Source organism: Convolutriloba macropyga, chromosome 6 (genome assembly GCF_964194025.1).
Source record: "Convolutriloba macropyga chromosome 6, txConMacr16.3, whole genome shotgun sequence".
Classification (NCBI taxonomy): domain Eukaryota; kingdom Metazoa; phylum Xenacoelomorpha; order Acoela; family Convolutidae; genus Convolutriloba; species Convolutriloba macropyga.
Genome location: NC_134473.1, coordinates 37,015,717 through 37,038,484, shown reverse-complemented (window position 1 = coordinate 37,038,484; position 22,768 = coordinate 37,015,717). Strand labels below are relative to the sequence as shown.

Here is a 22,768-nt window from a genome sequence, read left to right as displayed (position 1 = left end):
GTCGGTTATGTTCTATTTTGATGTTCGGATTTCGGTAAGGTTAGGTTAGAGATTATAATGCACGACGATTTAAGTAGTTTTTGGTATTCTATCGGCTATGTTTTTTTTACTTCGTCGAACTTTTTTTCGCTTTACCATTTTGCCGCTTTTTCGACATTTTGCGTGGAATCTTTTTAACTTCTCTAGGCTAATTTCTCTCTTCTCTCATTCCGCTAAAAGTGAATTTGAACATCAGTTGCTCAGCAAAGCAATTCAAAATGAACAGAGTCAGTATAAGAAATTGAAGTCAGAAATAGAAACGGGATAAACCCATAAAGCCCAATTTTAGATGCCCGCTATTTGAACGTCGTTCCTATAAGTCTTAGTTACCATCTCTTATGCTTATTGGTATTGATAGTAGCCCCGTAGCCCCGCATCAAAATAAATCGGACTTAAACAATGTTTTTGTACACATTTTTTTTTCAATATCTTCTATTCTTTCAATCCCAATCATGCTTATTGGAATCAACGGCGGCTATTTTCCGGCATTCTGCCGTGTATGTTTTAATGAGAAGGTGGTCGGGCCGAAGGGAATTTATATTTGGATTAGGTTTTGGAGTCTTCCCGCTATAATTAAGATCTGTTCTCACATTTGCATGATGTGTAAAGTCAAATTGAAGTGATGATTTTGGTCACGCCAAAACAGGAAGTGGAGCAGAAAGAGCGAGTGCTTTTGTGGTGTAAGTTTTTTTACTCTATTTCTAAAGCCGTGTGATAAAACTGTGCCAGAACAAAAAAATCGCTTTTTTAGAGGTTTTTTTGTTCACATGCGGCAATTTGACTTCGATTTTTATCATCAGTTTTTTTTTTCAATCCTTTCATATTCCATTCTAGGTTCAATTTTTTCGCTCAGTGGAAATTCTTTGAATTGTATGTTTTGCTATGCTTTTTGACGTCGAACAAAAATTTGTTTCGCTTTACCTTAGTTCACAGCTAGTTCAACATTTGCGGGAAATCTTATCAAAGCTGGTATCACTCTTCACTCTTTCTGCTCAAAGTGCTGGCTCCTAAACAGCAGTTGCTCAGCAGAATCAACAGCGGCTTTTTCCCTGCATTCTGCCGAGTATGGTTAAATTTGCGCTATATGTAATAAACGCGGTCGCAGTCAAAAACGGGATAAGGTCCTTAGACCAATTTGCGTTAAGTTTTCGGAATTAATTAGGGCGAACTATGGAACTTTACAGATTTTCCAATTTCAATGAAGACAAAAGAAGTCTTCAGGGGCGGCACTTTTCCTGTTTTCAGTCAGCAAAAGTTGTTTTTGAACTTGTATCAGAAAATCACGTCAGCGTGACCATGCACGGATGTATTTAAACAAAGAACTTGATTAAAAATGTGAACTTGATTCTTCTTGACCAGAACCAGACATTCAGCTAGCTTTTCAAGGAGAATGTGTTTGCTTATATGAATTATTTCATTTTAAAATCAGAGATCAATTTGAAGAAAGATAAAATGTCGGAACTGAATCATAAGTGAATACGCGGTCACTCCAAATATGTCAATAAGTGTGAACAAAATATTTGACTGCGTGTAGATTATAGTTTTCAAATATGAATGGGTCCATATTGCGTGGCACTTTTCTCTGATTACACATGAGTATGAAAGTATTTAACAATCGAATGGTCGGGATTAATTGTTATCTTATTTGTAAATAAGAACGGTCGATGTTATCGTTGTGTCTTATTACCACCTACAAGAGCCCTCGCTCATTGTTACATATTCGATTTCGAAGCAGGTTTGATCATAGCTGTGCTCTGAACTTGAAACCACTCAAACCACCAATACAGGTCAATAAGTGCCATTATTTTCGGGTGAGTCACTGTTGTGTTTAGTTTCTTCGAATTTGTTCTCGGTTTAGTGGAAAATCGAATTGTTAAATGAGCTATGTATACAGGTATACAAGTTTGTCTGCAAATTGTATCAATGGAGTTAATTAATTATTCATAAATTGTTGTTTTGAAGAGATAGTTGGTAATATCAGCTCAAGGAAATAAATGTGAAACCATATGTTGAAGAAAAATTAGGTTAATTTATTCTTCTAATTCAGTCATGCTGTGTTTAAATTTGATAATCTTTGAATAATTTATTTGTACTGCATGCTATAGCTGGCTTTGAGATTATAGGTTGGTTTTTATCGACCACAACAACGAAGAGAAAACTTTTGTTTTAGATCGCCAATCGCACTAGGTTTTCTAGTGCAGATCAAATTACTTGGCAATCTCCTTTGAACCAAAGCCTCCAAATTGCATTCAATTTTACTCAACTATGTAATAATTGGATGGAGTTAGATTTGTTACTCCTCTGTATTCGGCCCCTCAAAAAACAGATGGGTTCAAGGAAGCAGTCTGAAAAGTGTTGTGTGTTTCTTAATACAGCCGAACTTCGAAGAATTAATTAAACCAACAAATTCAGAGACGAACCTATAAATTTTTTTGTTTGAATATTCTTCTTTTTGTGCCGGTGCTGTAGTGACCTATCAAAAAAGGCAGACGCAATATCAGAAGCAGACCAGTCTATTAACTTGCGAGTGTTTGTTTGTGATTATTGAAATATTGTACAATTTGTTAGACTTTACAATGCTTAAGACCAAAACTAAACATTGATTTCTGTACATACCTTGAGCGGGAAGTCACTTATTTTAACCTACGCTGACTTTTCGCTGTTTCAGTCGATCAAACAGCTCACTTCATTTGACCAAGCAACAGACAGTCACCAACAAATTCAACTATACATAACTATCGGACTGTACTTGAAAACAAACAAATATTTGAGTAACCAACAAAAGTGCGATAACTGAATACAATTTAAAAGATGGAGGAGTACAATACCGCTGTTATGAGGATGCCAGCTGACTCTTGTCTCCAAGGACTCACAATGAACCCTGGCGAGGAACCGGTAAGTGTTTCATTGACCAGTTCCCATTAGGGAGGAACACTTCAACAACATTCAATCCATATTACTGCAAAGGTTAGTAATAATGAGATACCTCATGAACCTAATCGGAATTTTAGTTAGGTCATAAAAAGTAAATTTTTCATAGCAGTTTACAAGTTGATGTGATCAATATTTGTTTTTTGTGTGCCCGCAGCGTAGATATTGAGTGTACCTTGAAATTCTAAAGTTAGTATTCTCTGCGCTGCTTTGTGTTAAATCTATAGTTTACGTGACTATATAGGTTAGATCTGCAGGCTATGTGATGAAGTCAGTGAGAAAATCTGGCAATAATTGAGAACCGCTTAGCGGTTCCCGATATTAGTCAACATCTCGAAGTGACTTTACAGGAGTCGAGTCATGTAACCTTACTTGAAACGCGCACTTTGCAAATTTTAAAATGCCAGCCAGCAGTTTTAAAATTTGGCTTTCTAGAATCTGGCACTGCATGCAGAGATCAGAAATTTTGAAACACTTGCACGTGCGTGTTTTAAGCGTAGACTACGTGACTGGTGAAGTCACTAAGGAAATCTGGTATTTCGAGTGATTTAAATTGCACTCTCATTAACAGTATTACCCATATTAAGCAGCTAAACTACTAAAAGTCCAATAAAAGTGAGTCGAATTTGTACTCATTTTGTCTCTTTAAGTTTGAGGCCCCTGAGTGAGCTTATTGCCTCCCGTAGCAGTCCGGTATCACCATCCACCACCCGAATCCTTGTACTTTGCACGCCGCGAAAATAAAATACCTTATTTTGATAAGTGAACATTTGCTGGCAGCACTGCAACATTACTCGCAACTACAAGCGCAAAAACATTGAAAAAGCATGATTCATTATGTGCAAACTTTAATTACCCTACATACATTAATTTCGCTGCATCATTAATTTGAAAATTCTCTTTATGCATTATTAATTGCTCCCAAACTAAGTTTGTAACAATAATATTACCCCTGTGCTCTTTTTATGCAATTTTCGCTGGTCCGATTTGCGCCTGACCCTTTTAACTTTTAGTCCTCAAAACAGGATAAACAGGTAAAGCATTAAGTGGCTGAGTAGCCCTCTTGTAGCCGCACCCCTCGTCTCTAAGTGTGCACCAAAACTGTTTTGAGGAGACAGTTTGAGGGTGTGAAGGGCAGTTCTTAATCTTAAAAGTTTGACCCCTCTCAATCCCCCCGTCATTGGGCCCCCATTACTTCCCCCCATCAACACTATCTTCCACCTGTCGATTTAAACCACCTCTCATCTAGCCTTCACAATCCTGCCCCCATCGCTTGCCCCTCCCCACACACACACACACACACACAAAATCGGTCACCCCCTTAAGGCCAGAGTCTCATAAACAGTATTACCAATATTAAGCAGCTTAACTACTAAAAGTCCAATAAAAGTGAGTCGAATTTGTACTCATTTTGTCTCTATAAATTTGAGGCCCCTGAGCGAGCTTATTGCCTCCCGTAGCAGTCCGGTATCACCATCCTCCACTGGAATGCTTATACTTTGCACGCCCCGAAAATAAAATACCTTATTCTGATGAGTGGACATTTGCCGGCATCATGCAACATTACTCGTAACAAGTGCAAATTTAGTGGAAAAGCATTATTCATTATATGCAAACTTTAAGTACCCTCCATTAATTTCAAAACTTCGCTGCATCAATCATTTGGAAATTCTCTTCAGGCATAATTAATTGCTACCAAACGAAGTTTGTAACAATTATATTACTCCTGTGCTCTTTTACGCAATTTTTGCTGGTCTGATTTGCGTCTGACCCTTTTCACTTTTAGTCCTCGAAAACCGGACAAATAGGTAAAGCATTAAGTGGCTGAGCAGACCACTTATAGCCTTACCCCTCGTCTCTAAGTGTGCGATTCAATAAAACTGTTTTTGAGAGACAGTTTGAAGGTGTGAAGGGCAGTTCTTACCCTTAAAAGTTGACCCCTCACGACCCCTCCGCGCTTAGGCCCTCATTACTTCCCCCCATCGACACTCTTCCACCTGTGGATTTGAACCCCCTCTCGTCCAGCCTTCACAACCCTGCCCCCATTGCTTGCCCACACACACAAAATTGGTCACCCCTTAAGGCTAGCATCCCTGAGCCCCAGCCGAGTACTACCGAAGCAAACCGCTCGCTGTTCGTTTGAGAGCAGTTCACCGCTTGTTTTTTTCTTTTTTTTGGTTTAGTTCAATTATTTATCGTCTGCTTAATGTTCTATGTGCTATATTGCTAAAGAAGACCTTTGAAAAACTGACGAAAAGTTGCTTTGTTTCTTTCGCTTTTTCGACTTTTCTGGGGTTTTATGCTAAGGGGTGTGTGGTTCGTTAGTGATATAACCCAACTATTATCAACAAATATTTCTTGAACGCTTATGTTTGGCACATTCTATGTTTTCGCTTATGCTTGTCGTTTGCACCCGGAAAGATATCTGTGAGTTACCCTTTTGTTTTTTTTTTGAAATATTTGTATATTAATTATCGGTTATCGTTGCCTTAACTACCAGAGTGTTTACAATTCAAATTCTGTTTTGATAATTCTCAAATTAGGTGAAAAGTTTTTTGTTTGGCTATTTTTTATCCCATTTTTCTGTTAGTCAATTGAAGAGTTTTCAAGTTTGTCATTTAATTGTTGGGGTTGTATTTCAGGAAATGTCCTGCTGTTTTCTTGGATCTATTCTGTTTCGCACCCCCCCGTGTTTTTATGAACCCCCGTTACAAATTATATGTTATATAGCACGTTACTATGTAAGCAAATAGCACGTGCGCTTGGGGGTCATAAAAGATTTATGCTCACTAAGCTGGGGGGCCCAAAACAGAATAGATCCGTTTTCTTATTTTGTCACCAATATTTTTTTACGACCATATGACCACAACAACGAAGAGAAAACTTTTGTTTTAGATCGCCAATCGCACTAGGTTTTCTAGTGCAGATCAAATTACTTGGCAATCTCCTTTGAACCAAAGCCTCCAAATTGCATTCAATTTTACTCAACTATGTAATAATTGGATGGAGTTAGATTTGTTACTCCTCTGTATTCGGCCCCTCAAAAAACAGATGGGTTCAAGGAAGCAGTCTGAAAAGTGTTGTGTGTTTCTTAATACAGCCGAACTTCGAAGAATTAATTAAACCAACAAATTCAGAGACGAACCTATAAATTTTTTTGTTTGAATATTCTTCTTTTTGTGCCGGTGCTGTAGTGACCTATCAAAAAAGGCAGACGCAATATCAGAAGCAGACCAGTCTATTAACTTGCGAGTGTTTGTTTGTGATTATTGAAATATTGTACAATTTGTTAGACTTTACAATGCTTAAGACCAAAACTAAACATTGATTTCTGTACATACCTTGAGCGGGAAGTCACTTATTTTAACCTACGCTGACTTTTCGCTGTTTCAGTCGATCAAACAGCTCACTTCATTTGACCAAGCAACAGACAGTCACCAACAAATTCAACTATACATAACTATCGGACTGTACTTGAAAACAAACAAATATTTGAGTAACCAACAAAAGTGCGATAACTGAATACAATTTAAAAGATGGAGGAGTACAATACCGCTGTTATGAGGATGCCAGCTGACTCTTGTCTCCAAGGACTCACAATGAACCCTGGCGAGGAACCGGTAAGTGTTTCATTGACCAGTTCCCATTAGGGAGGAACACTTCAACAACATTCAATCCATATTACTGCAAAGGTTAGTAATAATGAGATACCTCATGAACCTAATCGGAATTTTAGTTAGGTCATAAAAAGTAAATTTTTCATAGCAGTTTACAAGTTGATGTGATCAATATTTGTTTTTTGTGTGCCCGCAGCGTAGATATTGAGTGTACCTTGAAATTCTAAAGTTAGTATTCTCTGCGCTGCTTTGTGTTAAATCTATAGTTTACGTGACTATATAGGTTAGATCTGCAGGCTATGTGATGAAGTCAGTGAGAAAATCTGGCAATAATTGAGAACCGCTTAGCGGTTCCCGATATTAGTCAACATCTCGAAGTGACTTTACAGGAGTCGAGTCATGTAACCTTACTTGAAACGCGCACTTTGCAAATTTTAAAATGCCAGCCAGCAGTTTTAAAATTTGGCTTTCTAGAATCTGGCACTGCATGCAGAGATCAGAAATTTTGAAACACTTGCACGTGCGTGTTTTAAGCGTAGACTACGTGACTGGTGAAGTCACTAAGGAAATCTGGTATTTCGAGTGATTTAAATTGCACTCTCATTAACAGTATTACCCATATTAAGCAGCTAAACTACTAAAAGTCCAATAAAAGTGAGTCGAATTTGTACTCATTTTGTCTCTTTAAGTTTGAGGCCCCTGAGTGAGCTTATTGCCTCCCGTAGCAGTCCGGTATCACCATCCACCACCCGAATCCTTGTACTTTGCACGCCGCGAAAATAAAATACCTTATTTTGATAAGTGAACATTTGCTGGCAGCACTGCAACATTACTCGCAACTACAAGCGCAAAAACATTGAAAAAGCATGATTCATTATGTGCAAACTTTAATTACCCTACATACATTAATTTCGCTGCATCATTAATTTGAAAATTCTCTTTATGCATTATTAATTGCTCCCAAACTAAGTTTGTAACAATAATATTACCCCTGTGCTCTTTTTATGCAATTTTCGCTGGTCCGATTTGCGCCTGACCCTTTTAACTTTTAGTCCTCAAAACAGGATAAACAGGTAAAGCATTAAGTGGCTGAGTAGCCCTCTTGTAGCCGCACCCCTCGTCTCTAAGTGTGCACCAAAACTGTTTTGAGGAGACAGTTTGAGGGTGTGAAGGGCAGTTCTTAATCTTAAAAGTTTGACCCCTCTCAATCCCCCCGTCATTGGGCCCCCATTACTTCCCCCCATCAACACTATCTTCCACCTGTCGATTTAAACCACCTCTCATCTAGCCTTCACAATCCTGCCCCCATCGCTTGCCCCTCCCCACACACACACACACACACACAAAATCGGTCACCCCCTTAAGGCCAGAGTCTCATAAACAGTATTACCAATATTAAGCAGCTTAACTACTAAAAGTCCAATAAAAGTGAGTCGAATTTGTACTCATTTTGTCTCTATAAATTTGAGGCCCCTGAGCGAGCTTATTGCCTCCCGTAGCAGTCCGGTATCACCATCCTCCACTGGAATGCTTATACTTTGCACGCCCCGAAAATAAAATACCTTATTCTGATGAGTGGACATTTGCCGGCATCATGCAACATTACTCGTAACAAGTGCAAATTTAGTGGAAAAGCATTATTCATTATATGCAAACTTTAAGTACCCTCCATTAATTTCAAAACTTCGCTGCATCAATCATTTGGAAATTCTCTTCAGGCATAATTAATTGCTACCAAACGAAGTTTGTAACAATTATATTACTCCTGTGCTCTTTTACGCAATTTTTGCTGGTCTGATTTGCGTCTGACCCTTTTCACTTTTAGTCCTCGAAAACCGGACAAATAGGTAAAGCATTAAGTGGCTGAGCAGACCACTTATAGCCTTACCCCTCGTCTCTAAGTGTGCGATTCAATAAAACTGTTTTTGAGAGACAGTTTGAAGGTGTGAAGGGCAGTTCTTACCCTTAAAAGTTGACCCCTCTCGACCCCTCCGCGCTTAGGCCCTCATTACTTCCCCCCATCGACACTCTTCCACCTGTGGATTTGAACCCCCTCTCGTCCAGCCTTCACAACCCTGCCCCCATTGCTTGCCCACACACACAAAATTGGTCACCCCTTAAGGCTAGCATCCCTGAGCCCCAGCCGAGTACTACCGAAGCAAACCGCTCGCTGTTCGTTTGAGAGCAGTTCACCGCTTGTTTTTTTCTTTTTTTTTGGTTTAGTTCAATTATTTATCGTCTGCTTAATGTTCTATGTGCTATATTGCTAAAGAAGACCTTTGAAAAACTGACGAAAAGTTGCTTTGTTTCTTTCGCTTTTTCGACTTTTCTGGGGTTTTATGCTAAGGGGTGTGTGGTTCGTTAGTGATATAACCCAACTATTATCAACAAATATTTCTTGAACGCTTATGTTTGGCACATTCTATGTTTTCGCTTATGCTTGTCGTTTGCACCCGGAAAGATATCTGTGAGTTACCCTTTTGTTTTTTTTTGAAATATTTGTATATTAATTATCGGTTATCGTTGCCTTAACTACCAGAGTGTTTACAATTCAAATTCTGTTTTGATAATTCTCAAATTAGGTGAAAAGTTTTTTGTTTGGCTATTTTTTATCCCATTTTTCTGTTAGTCAATTGAAGAGTTTTCAAGTTTGTCATTTAATTGTTGGGGTTGTATTTCAGGAAATGTCCTGCTGTTTTCTTGGATCTATTCTGTTTCGCACCCCCCCGTGTTTTTATGAACCCCCGTTACAAATTATATGTTATATAGCACGTTACTATGTAAGCAAATAGCACGTGCGCTTGGGGGTCATAAAAGATTTATGCTCACTAAGCTGGGGGGCCCAAAACAGAATAGATCCGTTTTCTTATTTTGTCACCAATATTTTTTTACGACCATATGACGTCACAATCACTTAAAATCTTCTTTTTATAGCTGCGAAGCTGTAAGTTGAGCGAAGCTATATTGCGGTGCTCTTGGTTTTTTTGTTTCGTCGTCGGACGCTCTTTTTTGTTTTAGATTTCGCACAGCAAAGCTGAAAAAGTCAAATTTTTTGAATGACTTCTTCTCACTAACGGCATTTGCGCGCGTGACGTCATTTCTCACTCGCTTTAGCAAAAGTTTTTAGGTTATTTGCGTTATTAGATTTTGATAATTTTGACTTACCTCACTCAATAAAATGACTTCTGCACTTTAAAACTTAAGTTTAGTTTGAATTTTTTTAAGGTCAAAGGAACTCATATATGCAGTAAAGGTCCCTAGTAAAAGGCTTCTGCGGGATGAATTTTAACAAGCTTTATTAATTTATCGCTGAATGTTTTTTACCTAGTTTTTTGAGCGGCGTCAGTTTTTTTTTCAATTTAGATCTGTATCTGTTTCTATCTCTATTATATGGCACGCAGGTCTATTATTCCGCAGCTATTACGGCAATTTGCCGGCTATGTTTGTTCATTCGTTCATGCAATTGCGACTGAATTACGTGCTCACTTTGTGTGTAGCGAGTTTTTTATAGCTGCGAAGCTGTAAGCTGAGCGAAGCTATATTGCGGTGCTCTTGGTTTTTTTTGTTTCGTCGTCTGACGCTCTTTTTTCGTTTTACATTTGTTCACACAGCAAAGCTGAAAAAGTCAAATTTTCGGAATGACTTCTTCCTCTCACTAACGGCATTTGCGCGCGTGACGTCATTTCTCACTCGCTTTAGCGAAAGTTTTTAGGTTATTTGCGTGATTAGATTTTGATCATACGTGACTTACCTCACTCAATAAAATGACTTTTGCACTTTAAAACTCAAGTTTAATTTGAATTTGTTTAAGGTCAAAGGAACTCATATGTGCAGAAAAAGTCCCTAATAAGAGGCTTCTGTGGAATGAATTGTAACAAGCGTTATTAATTTATCGCTGAATGTTTTTTACCAAGTTTTTTGAGCGGCGTCGATTTTTTTAAATTTAGATCTGTATCTGTTTCTATCTCTATTATACGACAAGCAGGTCTATTCTTTCGCAGCTATTCCGGCAATATGCCGGCTATGTTTTGTTCATTTGAGTATTACGGTTTTGGTCAAACGTGACTTACTTGACTCTCAGAAATGACTTTCTCACTCTGAAATTTAGTTTTCTATTCTTAATTCAAAGAGATTAGGTCAAGTGAGTGTGTCCGTTTCTTCTTGGGTTTGCTTCTTGATCTATTTTTTGAGATCGCAGATATACTGAGCTATTTTGGCTGTTTTCTGGCAATCTGCTAGTTGTGTTACAAGATTGTTTTTCTTTTTCACGAAACTTTAACAATGTTTTGCAAGTTTATGCCGAATTTCATAATGACCAATTTATGGCCGCTAAGCTATAAGCAGTACTTAGCAGTATTGCGGTGGCATCAGTTTTTTTTGGTTTTTTCCCCCTTTTTTGTTTGGACAATTTCAAAGCCCGAGTTTGGTTAGCTTATCGGGCAACTTTTTACTTGTTTGTTTTTGTAAGAGGACTTCAGTGTCAATATTCATTAGGCTTTTTTGTTGTTTTTCTAAATCATTAGTGACTTATCTTACTCTCGAAGTGATTTAATACTAAAAATTGACTTTTCTTAACCTACGGTCGAAAATAGTACTACAATTTTTCTGCAATATTCCTTTATAGCTTTTTTAATTACTCTCAAACGAAGTTTGTAGCAATTATATTAGTCCAGTTGGTCTTTTTTATGCGATTTTTTGTCTGACCCATTTGATTTTTCGTCCTCAAAAACGGGATAAATTGGTAGCGACCAGCGGGCATTAAGTGCTCCTTTCAGCTCACTAGTATGCAAGTATGTGATTAACGGAAACTTTTTTGGAGACTTATACTCATGGTGTGAAGGGAGGTTCTTAAAAGTTGACCCCCACCCCCCCCCCGCCACACAACAAACCCCCCCCCCACCCAACATCAGCCTTCTAACTTCACACCCCTCCCAATGCCCACATCTGCACATCGTTCAGGCCGTAAGGGCCCGTGTATCCAAAGACCCCCTCCCACCATTGCCCCCCCCCGCTGCGCTCCCCTCAGCCCCTTCAATTAAGCTAAAGCTAGCCTCGCTCAACTGTGGTTAGCTACTGACAAAGCCAACCGCTCGCCGGTCTTTCGAGAGCAATTCGCCCGACGTTGGTCGGTTGTTTTTTAATAGCCGCCCTCATCTTCTCAGCCGGCTATTATAGCGCTCCTATTTTTTTTTAATTCGTCGAACTTTTTTTCGCTTTACCCATTTTGCCGCTTTTTTCAACATTTTGCGTAAAATCTTTTTGATTTCTCTAGGCTAGTTTCTCTCCTCTCTCATTCTGCTAAAAGTGAATTTGAACATCAGTTGCTAAGCAAAGCAATTCAAAATGAACAGAGTCGGTATAAAAAATTGAAGTCAGAAATAGAAACGGGATAAACCCATAAAGCCCATTTTTAGATGCCCGGTGCTTGAACTTTGTTCTCATAAGTATTAGTTACTATCTATAATGCTTATTGGTATTGATACCTGACCCTGTAGCCTCTCACGGAGAGACAAGAGTATGCTCAATTACGAAATGACATCAAAATAAATCGCACTTAAAAATGTTTTTATACAAAAATCAATTTTGTTGATATTTTCTTTTCTTTCAATCCCAATAGAGTTATGGGAATCAACGGCGGCTATTTTCCGGCAATCTGCCGGGTATGTTTATTTCGTTTGACGCTTTGCATCCTCAAAAACAGGATGAGCAGGGAAAGCCCGTAGTCGGCGAGCTGCACTCAGAGCTCTACTAATGTCTATAACTACTATTTTTAATGGTAATCCAAAACAAGTCTATGGCGATATAATTACTGTACGCGTAATGTGTACCCCAAATTAACAACTAGTCCTAACGCCTGACTGAATTTTAATGGCTCTAATTGTTCAGCCTCATAATTTGTTGGGAATGGGAATTATTCAAGATAAAAATGCCGGTTTCAAAAATTTTATCAATTTAGATTGCCTTTTCTTGCGTCGCTTATCTTGTGCTCAATCAACCATCTCCGTTCATGAACTTTGTATAAATAATGAACTATATAACTGTCTAATGTTTTCAAGTCTTGAGAATTATTTTATATGCAGTTATCAAAAGAAGTTGATTTGTAAGTTTTGTTTGACATTCTTTTGTGATGTCTGTTTTGGGTTTCTTGGTTTGAGAAATTGCTTTACAAGAGTCGCCGAGTCGTTTCTGGAACTTATGAGTTTTTGGTTGATCTTTCGGCTGACTCCTTTCAACAGTCCACTTTCACTTTTCGGGCGACCTTTTTGACACTTGGGGATTTTTAAATTCTGCTGCATCTAAATCCCTCTTTTGTACCCGCAATGATGGAACCACGGCACCTTGAGTTTCTTTACTTAAAACAATTTCCAACAGTTGAGCCTTTAAGAGAGCTTAGATCAAGCCCCTGAAGCAGACTACTACCGCCAAATACCAACAAACCGCACATTAGAATTTGTTTGAGGAATTCATCCGATAGAAGTCTGCCCTATGCAATAAATATGGTGCCGATATTCCAAGAATTCTTGTGGTTTCTATTTTCATCTTGCCGATCGGATTGTTGTTTGAGATAAACAAACTTAAAATGTTGTAGTAAATTTAGTAAAGGTAAATCGAGACTTCTCAATACTACATTTTATTTCAAGCACAAAAATATAAAAATTAAGGAGCAAAAATTTTCTTAAAATAAAAAATTTTGTTTTCTTTCTGAGGTCTCTATTTTTAAATGCGCCAAACAAAGTTTGTAGCAAATATAATATTCCTGTTGGTTTGTTATGCGATTTTTTGCTTGACCGATTTTTCGTCTGACGCAGTTGACTTTTCGTCCTCAAGAGTGGGATAAACAGGCTGCCCCAGAGGTCATTAAGTTCTCTTAGAGCCTTATGCTTATGGTGTGAAGGGCGGTTCCGAGAGTTTGACCCTCCGCACTTCCAGGGCCCCCCGTCCCCAACCCTGCACATCGTTCACGCCGTAAGGGCCCCGTGCAGGCAAAGACCCCCGCCAACTGTTGCTACCCTCAGCCCACCCCCACACCTCCCCCCGCTTCACTCATCCCATGCCTCTTCGATTAAGCTAAAGCTAGCCTCACCTAACCGTGGCTAGCTACTGACGAAGCCAACCGCTCGCAAGTTGTTTGAGCAAGTCTTGCTGATTAAAGTATGTTTTGCTGATTAAAAACTATTGTAGGACCACTTTTTTTCTATGGATCGAAAAGATTTTTCGGAAATTGAAGATTTCAGGAAATTTAGAGCTCTCAAAATAGCAGAAATCAACTTGAAAAGTATAAAACTTGAAGCAGAAAAATGTATTCTTTCCTAATTTCTAGTTTTTTTTGCAAAAAAAATGCCTCAATTAATCAGAACTAACCATTTGAGTGTTTTCAAAACCTTGAAAACGTAAAAGATGTGTTATGAAATGAACATCAAATCAACCAAATTCATTATTGAAAAAAATTTTTGTGTTTTTTAAATTGTCAAAGCAGATAGTTCAAAACAATCTTCTCTGGTATCAAAAAATACAGATGAAAATGAATGTTAGAGGGTTTATAGATTGTCAGGTTGAAACTTTTAATACTTGTTCACAATTTTTTGCTTGTTTTTTGAAATTGCTCCTCGAACTGATGTTTTCCAGTCTTTGCGCGTTTCTGTAAATTGAAAATCTTAATCTTACATTGATTGAGAAACTTTTCGTATAAAAACGAATGTTTCTTGGAAGAATATGCAGAAGTTTCTTTTCTGTTTCAGTTTACAAAATTTATTAAATTTTCCTATTTCTTTTAAAATACTATTACTTTGCGAGTGAAAAGGCCAAAACATTATTTTACTGATAAGCAAATTTCCTCAAAGCTACTAAAAGAGGCTTTACAAAGAGCTTTCAACGTTCCTCTACATGTTAAAAACATCTTGAGGTAGAGTGCAAATACAATGCTTGCCCCCCCCCCCAAAAAAAATCTTCTCCCCCCAAGAAAAATCTCCCCCCCCCCCCCAAGAAAAATTTTCTTTTCGACATCTTATCTTTACAAAATGTTAGTCGCCGTTCATTTGTCTTGATTTTTTGTTGGGCGTGGACTTCTGAGGCATTTGTATCGTCATTTGCACTTCTGAGGCGGTAATAGTCAAATTGACTCCAATCCGAAATGAACTTATTGAATTGTTTCCAAAAATTTTGCCATTTTTCATATTTCATGGGCATAATCTGCTCATTTGTTTTTCAAAAATTGCGCTGATGTGTTAAAAATCAGATTTGATAAAGACAGTTTTGGTTCTGAATATATTTAAAACCTCTATTTTTTAGCAAAATTTTCTAACTCAAGTAATTTTCTAATTTTTTGACCTCTAAGTTAGAAAATTTTACCAAAATGTGCGGCTTTTAAAATATTCAGAACCAAAACTGTGTTTATCAAATCTAAGTTTTGGTTTGTAACTCCTATTTTTACAACTCGATGGCAAGATTATTAGTATAAGCGTATTATATACCCAAAATTAACAACCAGTCCTAACGCCTGACTGATTTGTAATGGCTCAAATTGTTCAACCTCATAATTTGTTGGGAATGACAATTCTTCAAGATAATGCCGGTTTCAAAAATTTTATCCATTCTGATTTTCTTTTCCTACGTCTCGAATCTTCTGCCCTACCAGCCATCCCCACGCATGCACTTTGTATCGCTGAATCGTTTCTGGATTTTTTGAGCTTTTTTGGATTCTTCGGCTGACTCCTTTCAACAGTCCAATTTGACTTTTCAGGCCGGGCGACCTTTTTGACGCTTGGGGATTCTTATATTCCGCTGCATCTAAGTCGCTCTTTTGTAGAAGCTCAGCCCGCAATGCTGGAAGTATGGATCCTTGTGTTTCAATACTTGATTTATTTAAGTGTTCTATGCTAAACTCAAATTCCAACAGTTGAGCCCTTTATAAGAGTTTAGATCAAGCCGCTGAAGCAGACTACTACCATCAAACACCAACACACCCCCTCCACCGCAAAAAAAACTTGTTGGAAGAATTCATCAGAAATCAGTCGGTAGTTTTGATATATTGTTCCATTTCTCTCACTTTTTCGTCTCATTCTCGATTTTTCTATCCGCCAGATAATTGAATATGTTGCCGATATTCCAAGAATTCTTTTGGCTTCTATTTTAATCTTGTTTAAATTACCCCAAGATGAAAAAGGGGGGAAGTTGCCGTGCAGCTGCGATGAAAATGTCATTTTTGTCAACAAAAAGCTCTAGGCTTTCCATGCTAAAATGCTTCTGGAAATATTTGGAGAATTTTTCGCCCTCCATTAATGTCCGAAAAGTTAAACGGGTTTGTTTCGTGAATATGGGAGCGATGAGGTGAATTAGTAGTACTAATAGTCCTTTTCCCATTCAGCCTGCATAAATGCATAAGAAGCGAATGCAGTGCCCTTGTGAGAGAACTGTCTTGAACTGTACACAAGGAAAGGAATAGATATACACTCACACACACACACACACACACACACTTACATACACATATATAGGCACAGTCGGTAGCTGTGAATGGAATTGTGCTCCCAATTCAATGTATATATACACATTTAAGCTATTCGCTGTGGAATACTTGAATGAGACTTTTGCGGAAATTACGGCTGAATTTCGATTTAAATTCCAACCACCCCTCCCCATTCCTCCCTCTTGCTTGTATAAACACACTGCACGCCTATATACAACAGTGCTAAAGAAGCAAAGGTTTACACGACCATACTGAGACATACACACAATCACGCTCGTGTTATTTGTATCAGGCCCTCCTTGATCCCCCAAGTTCTTCCCTTTTTTCCTCCTTTCATCGGGCTAAAATTTTGTGAAGGTAGAAATAAATCTTTCTTTGCCCGCTTTGCAAGACACTTCTGTCAATTTTCCATTTAATGAAGCACCACGTTTCCTTTTCATGCTCCTGTAATTTCCCCCCAGTATTGAAGAGGATTTATTATACGCTTCAGTTTATTTTTCATATCCATCCCTTATGTAATTCTTGTTGATATTTATCCGTGCTTGGCATTGTGAAAAGATTGATTGTTTTGCGAAGCATAACTGGAAACGTTTTATGTTGTTTGTAAATACAATGGAAGCCTCTTCAAGTTTTCTTCACAATATTTTGCGTTTTTCAAGCTGCACGTTGAAGCGTTTTTTGACCCCTGTTCAACCGTGCTTTTATTTTTGCATTAATCGTGCTGACAAAATTGTAAACATGAACAAATTGTAAAGCAAACAGAGCTTTCAATGGTTCCTGTCCATTTAATTTTTTACACTTACTTTTTGAAGGCCAACTGATCTGTTTAATTTTGTGAAAGGACCTATATAGCGAGTTTATTTACTGGTGCTTATAAATCTTGTGGTAATTTTACCACTTAGACGAGGGAAATTATTTAAAAAGTGAAATCGTTCATAGTGAAATCAAAGCTGCAGATTTTTGAAAAAAAATGTGGAATAAAATACGCTTAGATTTGCCCCACCAGCTTTGAGAGAAATCTTATTTCTCCTCAGCTATTCATTTTATCCTATCTCTTCATTAACTTCCCGTTAGCTATTCAATATACTTTTTTGTCACTAGATATAAGGTTCTTCCTTTCTTTAAAGCGTTCTGTATTATTTTTTGACTGGTTGAGCTTGATTGTGCTCAGATTTTGAAAGGTGTGCTTTAAGTGTGATTTAGTTGCACCCATTCAATTTGATTTAACCCTAATCCAACAACCTCTGTCTAGTCAAAATAGAGATAAGCTTGCTGGCACAACTTCGTATTCACTTCTTCCTTGTATTCATATATTTAGGTCACAAGTTGGCAGGGCTATTCATTTTTTTTAAATTTGAGCCCACATTTTTAAATGATTGCGCTTTTCACCTTTTCGTTAAGTTAGATTCGATGTGAGGGATTATAGTCAACTTAACTTTTGTGTTCATTTATCTTTGTTTGTTAATTTACCAAAATTAGACAGCCAAATATACCAAATAAAATAATTTTTATTTCACTCTAGCGCCAAAACGAGTCGATAATTTTCCTTATTTCTCTTTAGTACTGTTTGACAAACTTTCTTTAGGTTTCAACTTAATAATAATTCAATCTTGCCTCTTAAGAATCTCGCTGCCAAATTTATTCCGTTTCATCATTTTGTGGCCAATTGTGTCCCATTTGCCAAATTTCTGTTTTTTATTACTTATTGTGAAAACAGATTATTATTAATTTGTGCAGCTATCTTTGTTCATCATTACTATTCCAATAGAATGACGACATCAGAAACTGAGTTGAGAAACACTGCCCTAATCAGAAATGTATCGGGCAAAGTAGGCCATGGAATTACTTTGAAACAAAACGTGACTCCCGTAAGTCCCATCAATTAAGTAAAAACTTAACTTATTTATTAATTCAATTGCCGAATGTCTTTGAAACAAACGAAATCGCTAGAATATGCAGAATTGATGATGTTTGAGTTGACTTCATCGCAGTCTCCAAATGCTGAAGTGGTTCGGAATTGGAAAGGACATGATGTCATTATTGTCATTGCGATTAAACAATTCTGAAACAATTGTTGCTGATATTATCCAAAACAGCTAAGAATTACTGATTGTATGTTAATTTTATTTGTTGATAGGTTGATCTGTTGGCTGCAAAAGCGGAGCACGAGTACACGAAGCAGGTAGTGGAGAAAATTGGCCTCAATTTATACCAGGTGAGTGCAGCAGGTGATCTCTAATTGACTATTTAATTTATCGGAAATGCTTTTGGACCTCGAATATGAACTTTACAAACCCTTAATCCCCCACGCAAGTACGCATTCACACACAGACACATATCATACACACGCACCCACACTAACACACACACGCGCGCAAATGCACACGAAGTTTTTTTGCTGCTAAATGTTTTGACAACCGCGAAGCGATAGCGATTCTAGCTTAAAAATAAGCAGGCTTGAAACAACAATTTATCTCATTGTAATTTTTCGTCTTACTTTTTAATTGCTCTCAAACGAAGTTTGTAGCAATTGTATTAGTCTGTAGCTAACCCATTTGACTTTTCGTCCTCAAAACTGGGATAAACAGGTAGCGCCCAGTGGTCATTAAGTGCTCTTAGAGCCTTTCAGCTCACTAGTATCCAAGTATGCGATTCACATAAACTGGAGACTTATACTTACGGTGTGAAGTGCAGGGCGGTTCTTAGAGGTGGAACACCCCCCCTACTGTTGCGCCCACCCAATTGTTGCCCCCGGTGCACCCCACCCCCTGTGGCTAGCTACTGACGAAGTCAAACGCTCGCCGGTCGTTTGAGAGCAATTCGCCCGGCTTGTTTGTCTAATGGGTTTTCTGGACCATTTATGTTTTTTGCAATCCGATGTTCCGACATTTTTGAGTTTCCAGTGCTTTTTGAGCGGTTCTCGAGTGCTTTTAGAATATTACACATGAGTTTTAATTGTGCTTATTTGCAGTTGCTTGAATCGTCAACGGACAGGACATTTGAATCGTCAACGGACTTTGACACTATTTGATATCATAAAATATTAATAAGTTTTAGTTTTAACCCGTGTTTTTCTATTTCTGTTGTCTCATCTGATAGTCTGTCTCACTAATGAAAAATCGAGTTTTTTGCTAATGAGGCTAACTGAATGGTTTTAGTTCTTAGTTAATGGTTTCTTAACTATGATTTCAAGAAATTTAGCGAAATTTAATTTCGGCCGTCTTTGTTGCCCATTATGAGGTCGTATCAATTAATCTTATTAATAAGACGTCTCATCACATGCTATTGAAGCATAAAATAATTTTTTTATTTATTCAACTTCATAGCTAGTTAGTGTTGATGATTACTGTTCGTGATGTTATTGCTGGTTAATTTTTGGGTTTGCGTTTTTTATCATTCATTTTTTGTCTTATATTTAAGATTTTTAAGGTTGGTTTGCTAATAGAGCCCTATTTAAGGTGATAGGTTTGCTAAGGAGTAATGGATCAATCTAAATATTGATCTCTGTTCGTTTCAGTGTTTTTATGTCCTTGACACTACTTTTTTTTGCAAAAATTGCACTACTTGTTTTTTGCAGCTTTCAATGGGCTCCTACGGTGGCCTAATTTTTGTTTATTTGTAGCCTTCAATTCTTAGCAATTGTTAAAGGCGACCTCAGCTTCTCAGCCGGCTATTATATCGCTTCTATCTTTTTTTACTTAGTCGTACTAAATTTTTTTTCGCTTTACCGTAGTTTACAGCTTGTTCAACATTTTGCGTGGAATCTTTTTGAGTTATCTAGGCTAATTTCACTCTTATCTCATTCTGAAGCGGGATACACCCCACAAATCCCAATTTTAGGTACCCGTTACTCGAACTTTGTTCTCAGTTACCATCTCTAATGCTTATTTGTATTGATACTAGCCCCTGTCATCGCACTACGAAACGAGTGTTCTCAGCTCGAACATGACATCAAAATAGTCCGCTTTTTAAAATTGTGTGTGTGTGCAAAGATCATTTTTTTCATTAGTTTTTTGTGTTCTTTCAATCCCAATCTTGGTTATGGGAATCAACGGTGGCTAGTTTCCGGCAATCTGCCGGGTATGGGTTTTTGAATTGGGTGTAATTGGTTTTTGAAAGGTTTCAATGAAACTTTGATTATTCTTTCTTTTTTTCACCTAATGAATTTATTAAATTATTATTCTGGCTTCTAATGTTATGGTATGCTTTTCTTGAGCCTTCAGTATATAGTTTGAAGCCACTAATATTCAAAAAGTTTCTAATTTCCGCCGAATTGTGTTTTTGTTCCTTCTTTACTTTTTAATTGCTCTCAAACGAAGTTCCTTGGAGTACTTTCCTAACTGGTATTAGTATGGTATTAGTATTAGTAACGATAGGTCAAATTAGAGCTTTTTTGACACTTAGAAAAAATTTGGCTGCTGTCAGTTTTTTATCTTTCTCTAACAGTTTCAATCCCAACGTCGGTCAGTGAGGTCAACGGTCGGTATTTTTTGGCAATCTGGCCGCTAATGGTTTTTTGTTTTGATTAATTGAGTCTCATCTGATTAAACGACCGACGAGTCTTTTGTCTTTATAGATTGATAAAGATGAAGAGTACCCGGACTGTGTCTTCATCGAGGACCCAGTCTTTTTTCTGGACGACACAGCCTTTTTCACCCAACTGGGCCACCCATCTCGCAGGGGTGAGAAGGAGGGGGTGATGGAGTTTGTGAAGGAGAATTTCCCCAAACTAAAGATTGTGGAGATGGACGGGGAGGGGTACATGGATGGGGGAGATATACTCTACATGGGCGGAGAAAGTTAGTTATCATTAATCACTAGTGAACCCAACGAATTAGGAGCAAAATCTTGAGAGCATAATATCTCATTTTTCTTCAGTGGGACTCCATAAACATATTTAAAAGAATTTCAATTGCGAATTGATTATAAAAGACCGGGTAAATCTTGACTATGTATCTTATTATCAATCTACAGACAACACTTATTAATTGCTCTCAAACGAGGTTTGGAAATTGCTCTGAAACGCAGTTTGCAGCAATTATATTAGTCCTGTCGGTCTTTTGTATACGATATTTCGTACTACCTATTTTTCATCTGATGTTTTTTTTCGTCTGACCATTTGACTTTTCTTCCTTAAAAACGGTATAAACATGTAAAGCCCCGCGGACATTAAGTGCTCTTAAGAGTCTTACGCCTTACTATTCTCTAAGTATGCGACTCACCCGAATGTTCTGTTTAAGAGACAAAAATAAGGTTTAAAGGGCGGTACTAAGAGTTTGACCCCCCATTAAAGTTAAAGCTAGCGCCTTGAAGCTGCAAACTAGCTACTGACGAAGCCAACCGCTCATCAGTCGTTTGAGAGCAATTTGCCCGACGTTAGTCGGTTATGTTTAGAAAAAGAATTAAAGAGAAACAATATGTTTTCAGAGAAAGAGATCTTGTGTGGTGTATCCACGCGTACTAACTTAGAGGGCGTGAGACAGTTGCAGGCAGCATTCCCGGAATATGTTGTCACTCCCATCCCTATTCCTTCCCCGGAAGAGGGGGGACTGCTGCACCTGATAACCCACTGCTCCAGATACGCCCCTGGACCATATCTGGCCATTGGGAAGTCAGAGGCGAGTCAGAAAGTTAAAAGGTGAGACGATTTGAAAAACAATTGAAACTTTGTGTTTTTCCCCGTATGCTCCCAATTATGGTACAGCTGTGAAAATTGAAGTGGAGTATTGGATGTGCTTTAGTTTTTAACTTCACCCAGAAAAGGGGGCAGGGTGAAATGGGAAAGAGTTGTGACTTGGTTTTCAATTGCCACAGAAGATTTTCTAGTCAACTGAAAACTCCCAAAAAGAATTATCAGTTGCTACAATTTCATAAAATAGACGCAATTCAGAGTTTGTATTGTAAACAAGAAAAAATTGTGGGACAATTGTGCCCTGAAGGCCAAAATAATGACCTACAACTGGATTGATGATTTGAGAGACAATGCTTAACAGGTACAAATACTTTTTGTCCCAAGGATCTTCGTTTTTAAATTTTTATCAATTGTAGGGGGTAATGAAAAGGTAGCCATGGGGTCAGGTTTTGCATTTTGCATTTCAGGACAATTGAGGAGAAAGCGGTGAGCAAGGTGGAGTTTTTCGAAGTGCCAGACGACTGGGCTTCAAACTGTGTCTGTGTGAATGGCTATGTTCTGCACTGCAGCCAGGAAGAGTACCCAGATTCATACAAGCTGTTCCAGGCCAAGTTTGGCGAAAAAGGCATTCCACTCAAGAACAAAGAGTTCGATAAGATTGACGGATCTCTAACGTGTCGCGTCAGGCTTCTCAAGTACTCGGAGTCTTAAGTCAGCACGACAAACAATTGATTTTAACGTCTCAACTAAACTTGATTCCAACAATTCATTACTTTGAAGATTAAATGTGAATTTTGTTATTTATTTGCGGTTCATATTTTGACTGTACATATTATTACAACACTGACTTTCTAAGCATTTTCAATTTAAGCTAGCAATGTTATGAAGTATCAATAGCTATCAAAAAGTTTTGCTAGATTGGATTTAAATTTTTTTAATAGCCGCTCAATAGTTTGAAGCAATTATTGTAAACGTGTTAGTCTATGCAAAATTTTCGCTTGGCGGATTTTTCTTTTTTCTACATCCTTCGCTTCCAAGTGACTATTCCACTTTTGACTTCTTAATTTGTGTATGATTAGTAAG

The 22,768-nt window shown here is 37.8% G+C and overlaps 2 protein-coding genes across 4 annotated transcripts in view; both read left to right on the top strand.

Moving 5' to 3' along the window:
• Positions 1-3,110, top strand: part of LOC142341656 (cyclin-dependent kinase 2-interacting protein-like) — a 33,368-nt gene extending 30,258 nt beyond the window's left edge. Inside the window, exons 1-2 of one of the 2 annotated variants that reach the window (XR_012759118.1) lie at positions 706-1,850; positions 2,708-3,110. The gene's annotated coding sequence lies outside the window, so the exon portion shown is untranslated. Of the gene's footprint in view, positions 1-705; positions 1,851-2,707 lie in introns of those variants that run through there. The other variant, XM_075392776.1, reaches the window with a different exon arrangement.
• A 3,212-nt stretch (positions 3,111-6,322) lies between these two features.
• Positions 6,323-22,568, top strand: LOC142341655 (N(G),N(G)-dimethylarginine dimethylaminohydrolase 1-like). Of its 2 annotated transcripts, none has more exons than XM_075392775.1 (5): positions 6,323-6,590; positions 18,191-18,268; positions 20,630-20,852; positions 21,481-21,691; positions 22,153-22,568. In XM_075392775.1, exons 1-5 carry the CDS (start codon positions 6,507-6,509, stop codon positions 22,394-22,396), a joined length of 840 nt encoding a protein of 279 aa, XP_075248890.1. In that variant the 5' UTR covers positions 6,323-6,506; the 3' UTR covers positions 22,397-22,568. The 2 variants fall into 2 exon arrangements, with proteins under 2 accessions (XP_075248890.1, XP_075248889.1); XM_075392774.1 differs by lacking the exon at positions 6,323-6,590 and adding an exon at positions 16,233-17,921.
• Positions 22,569-22,768: the final 200 nt, after the last annotated feature.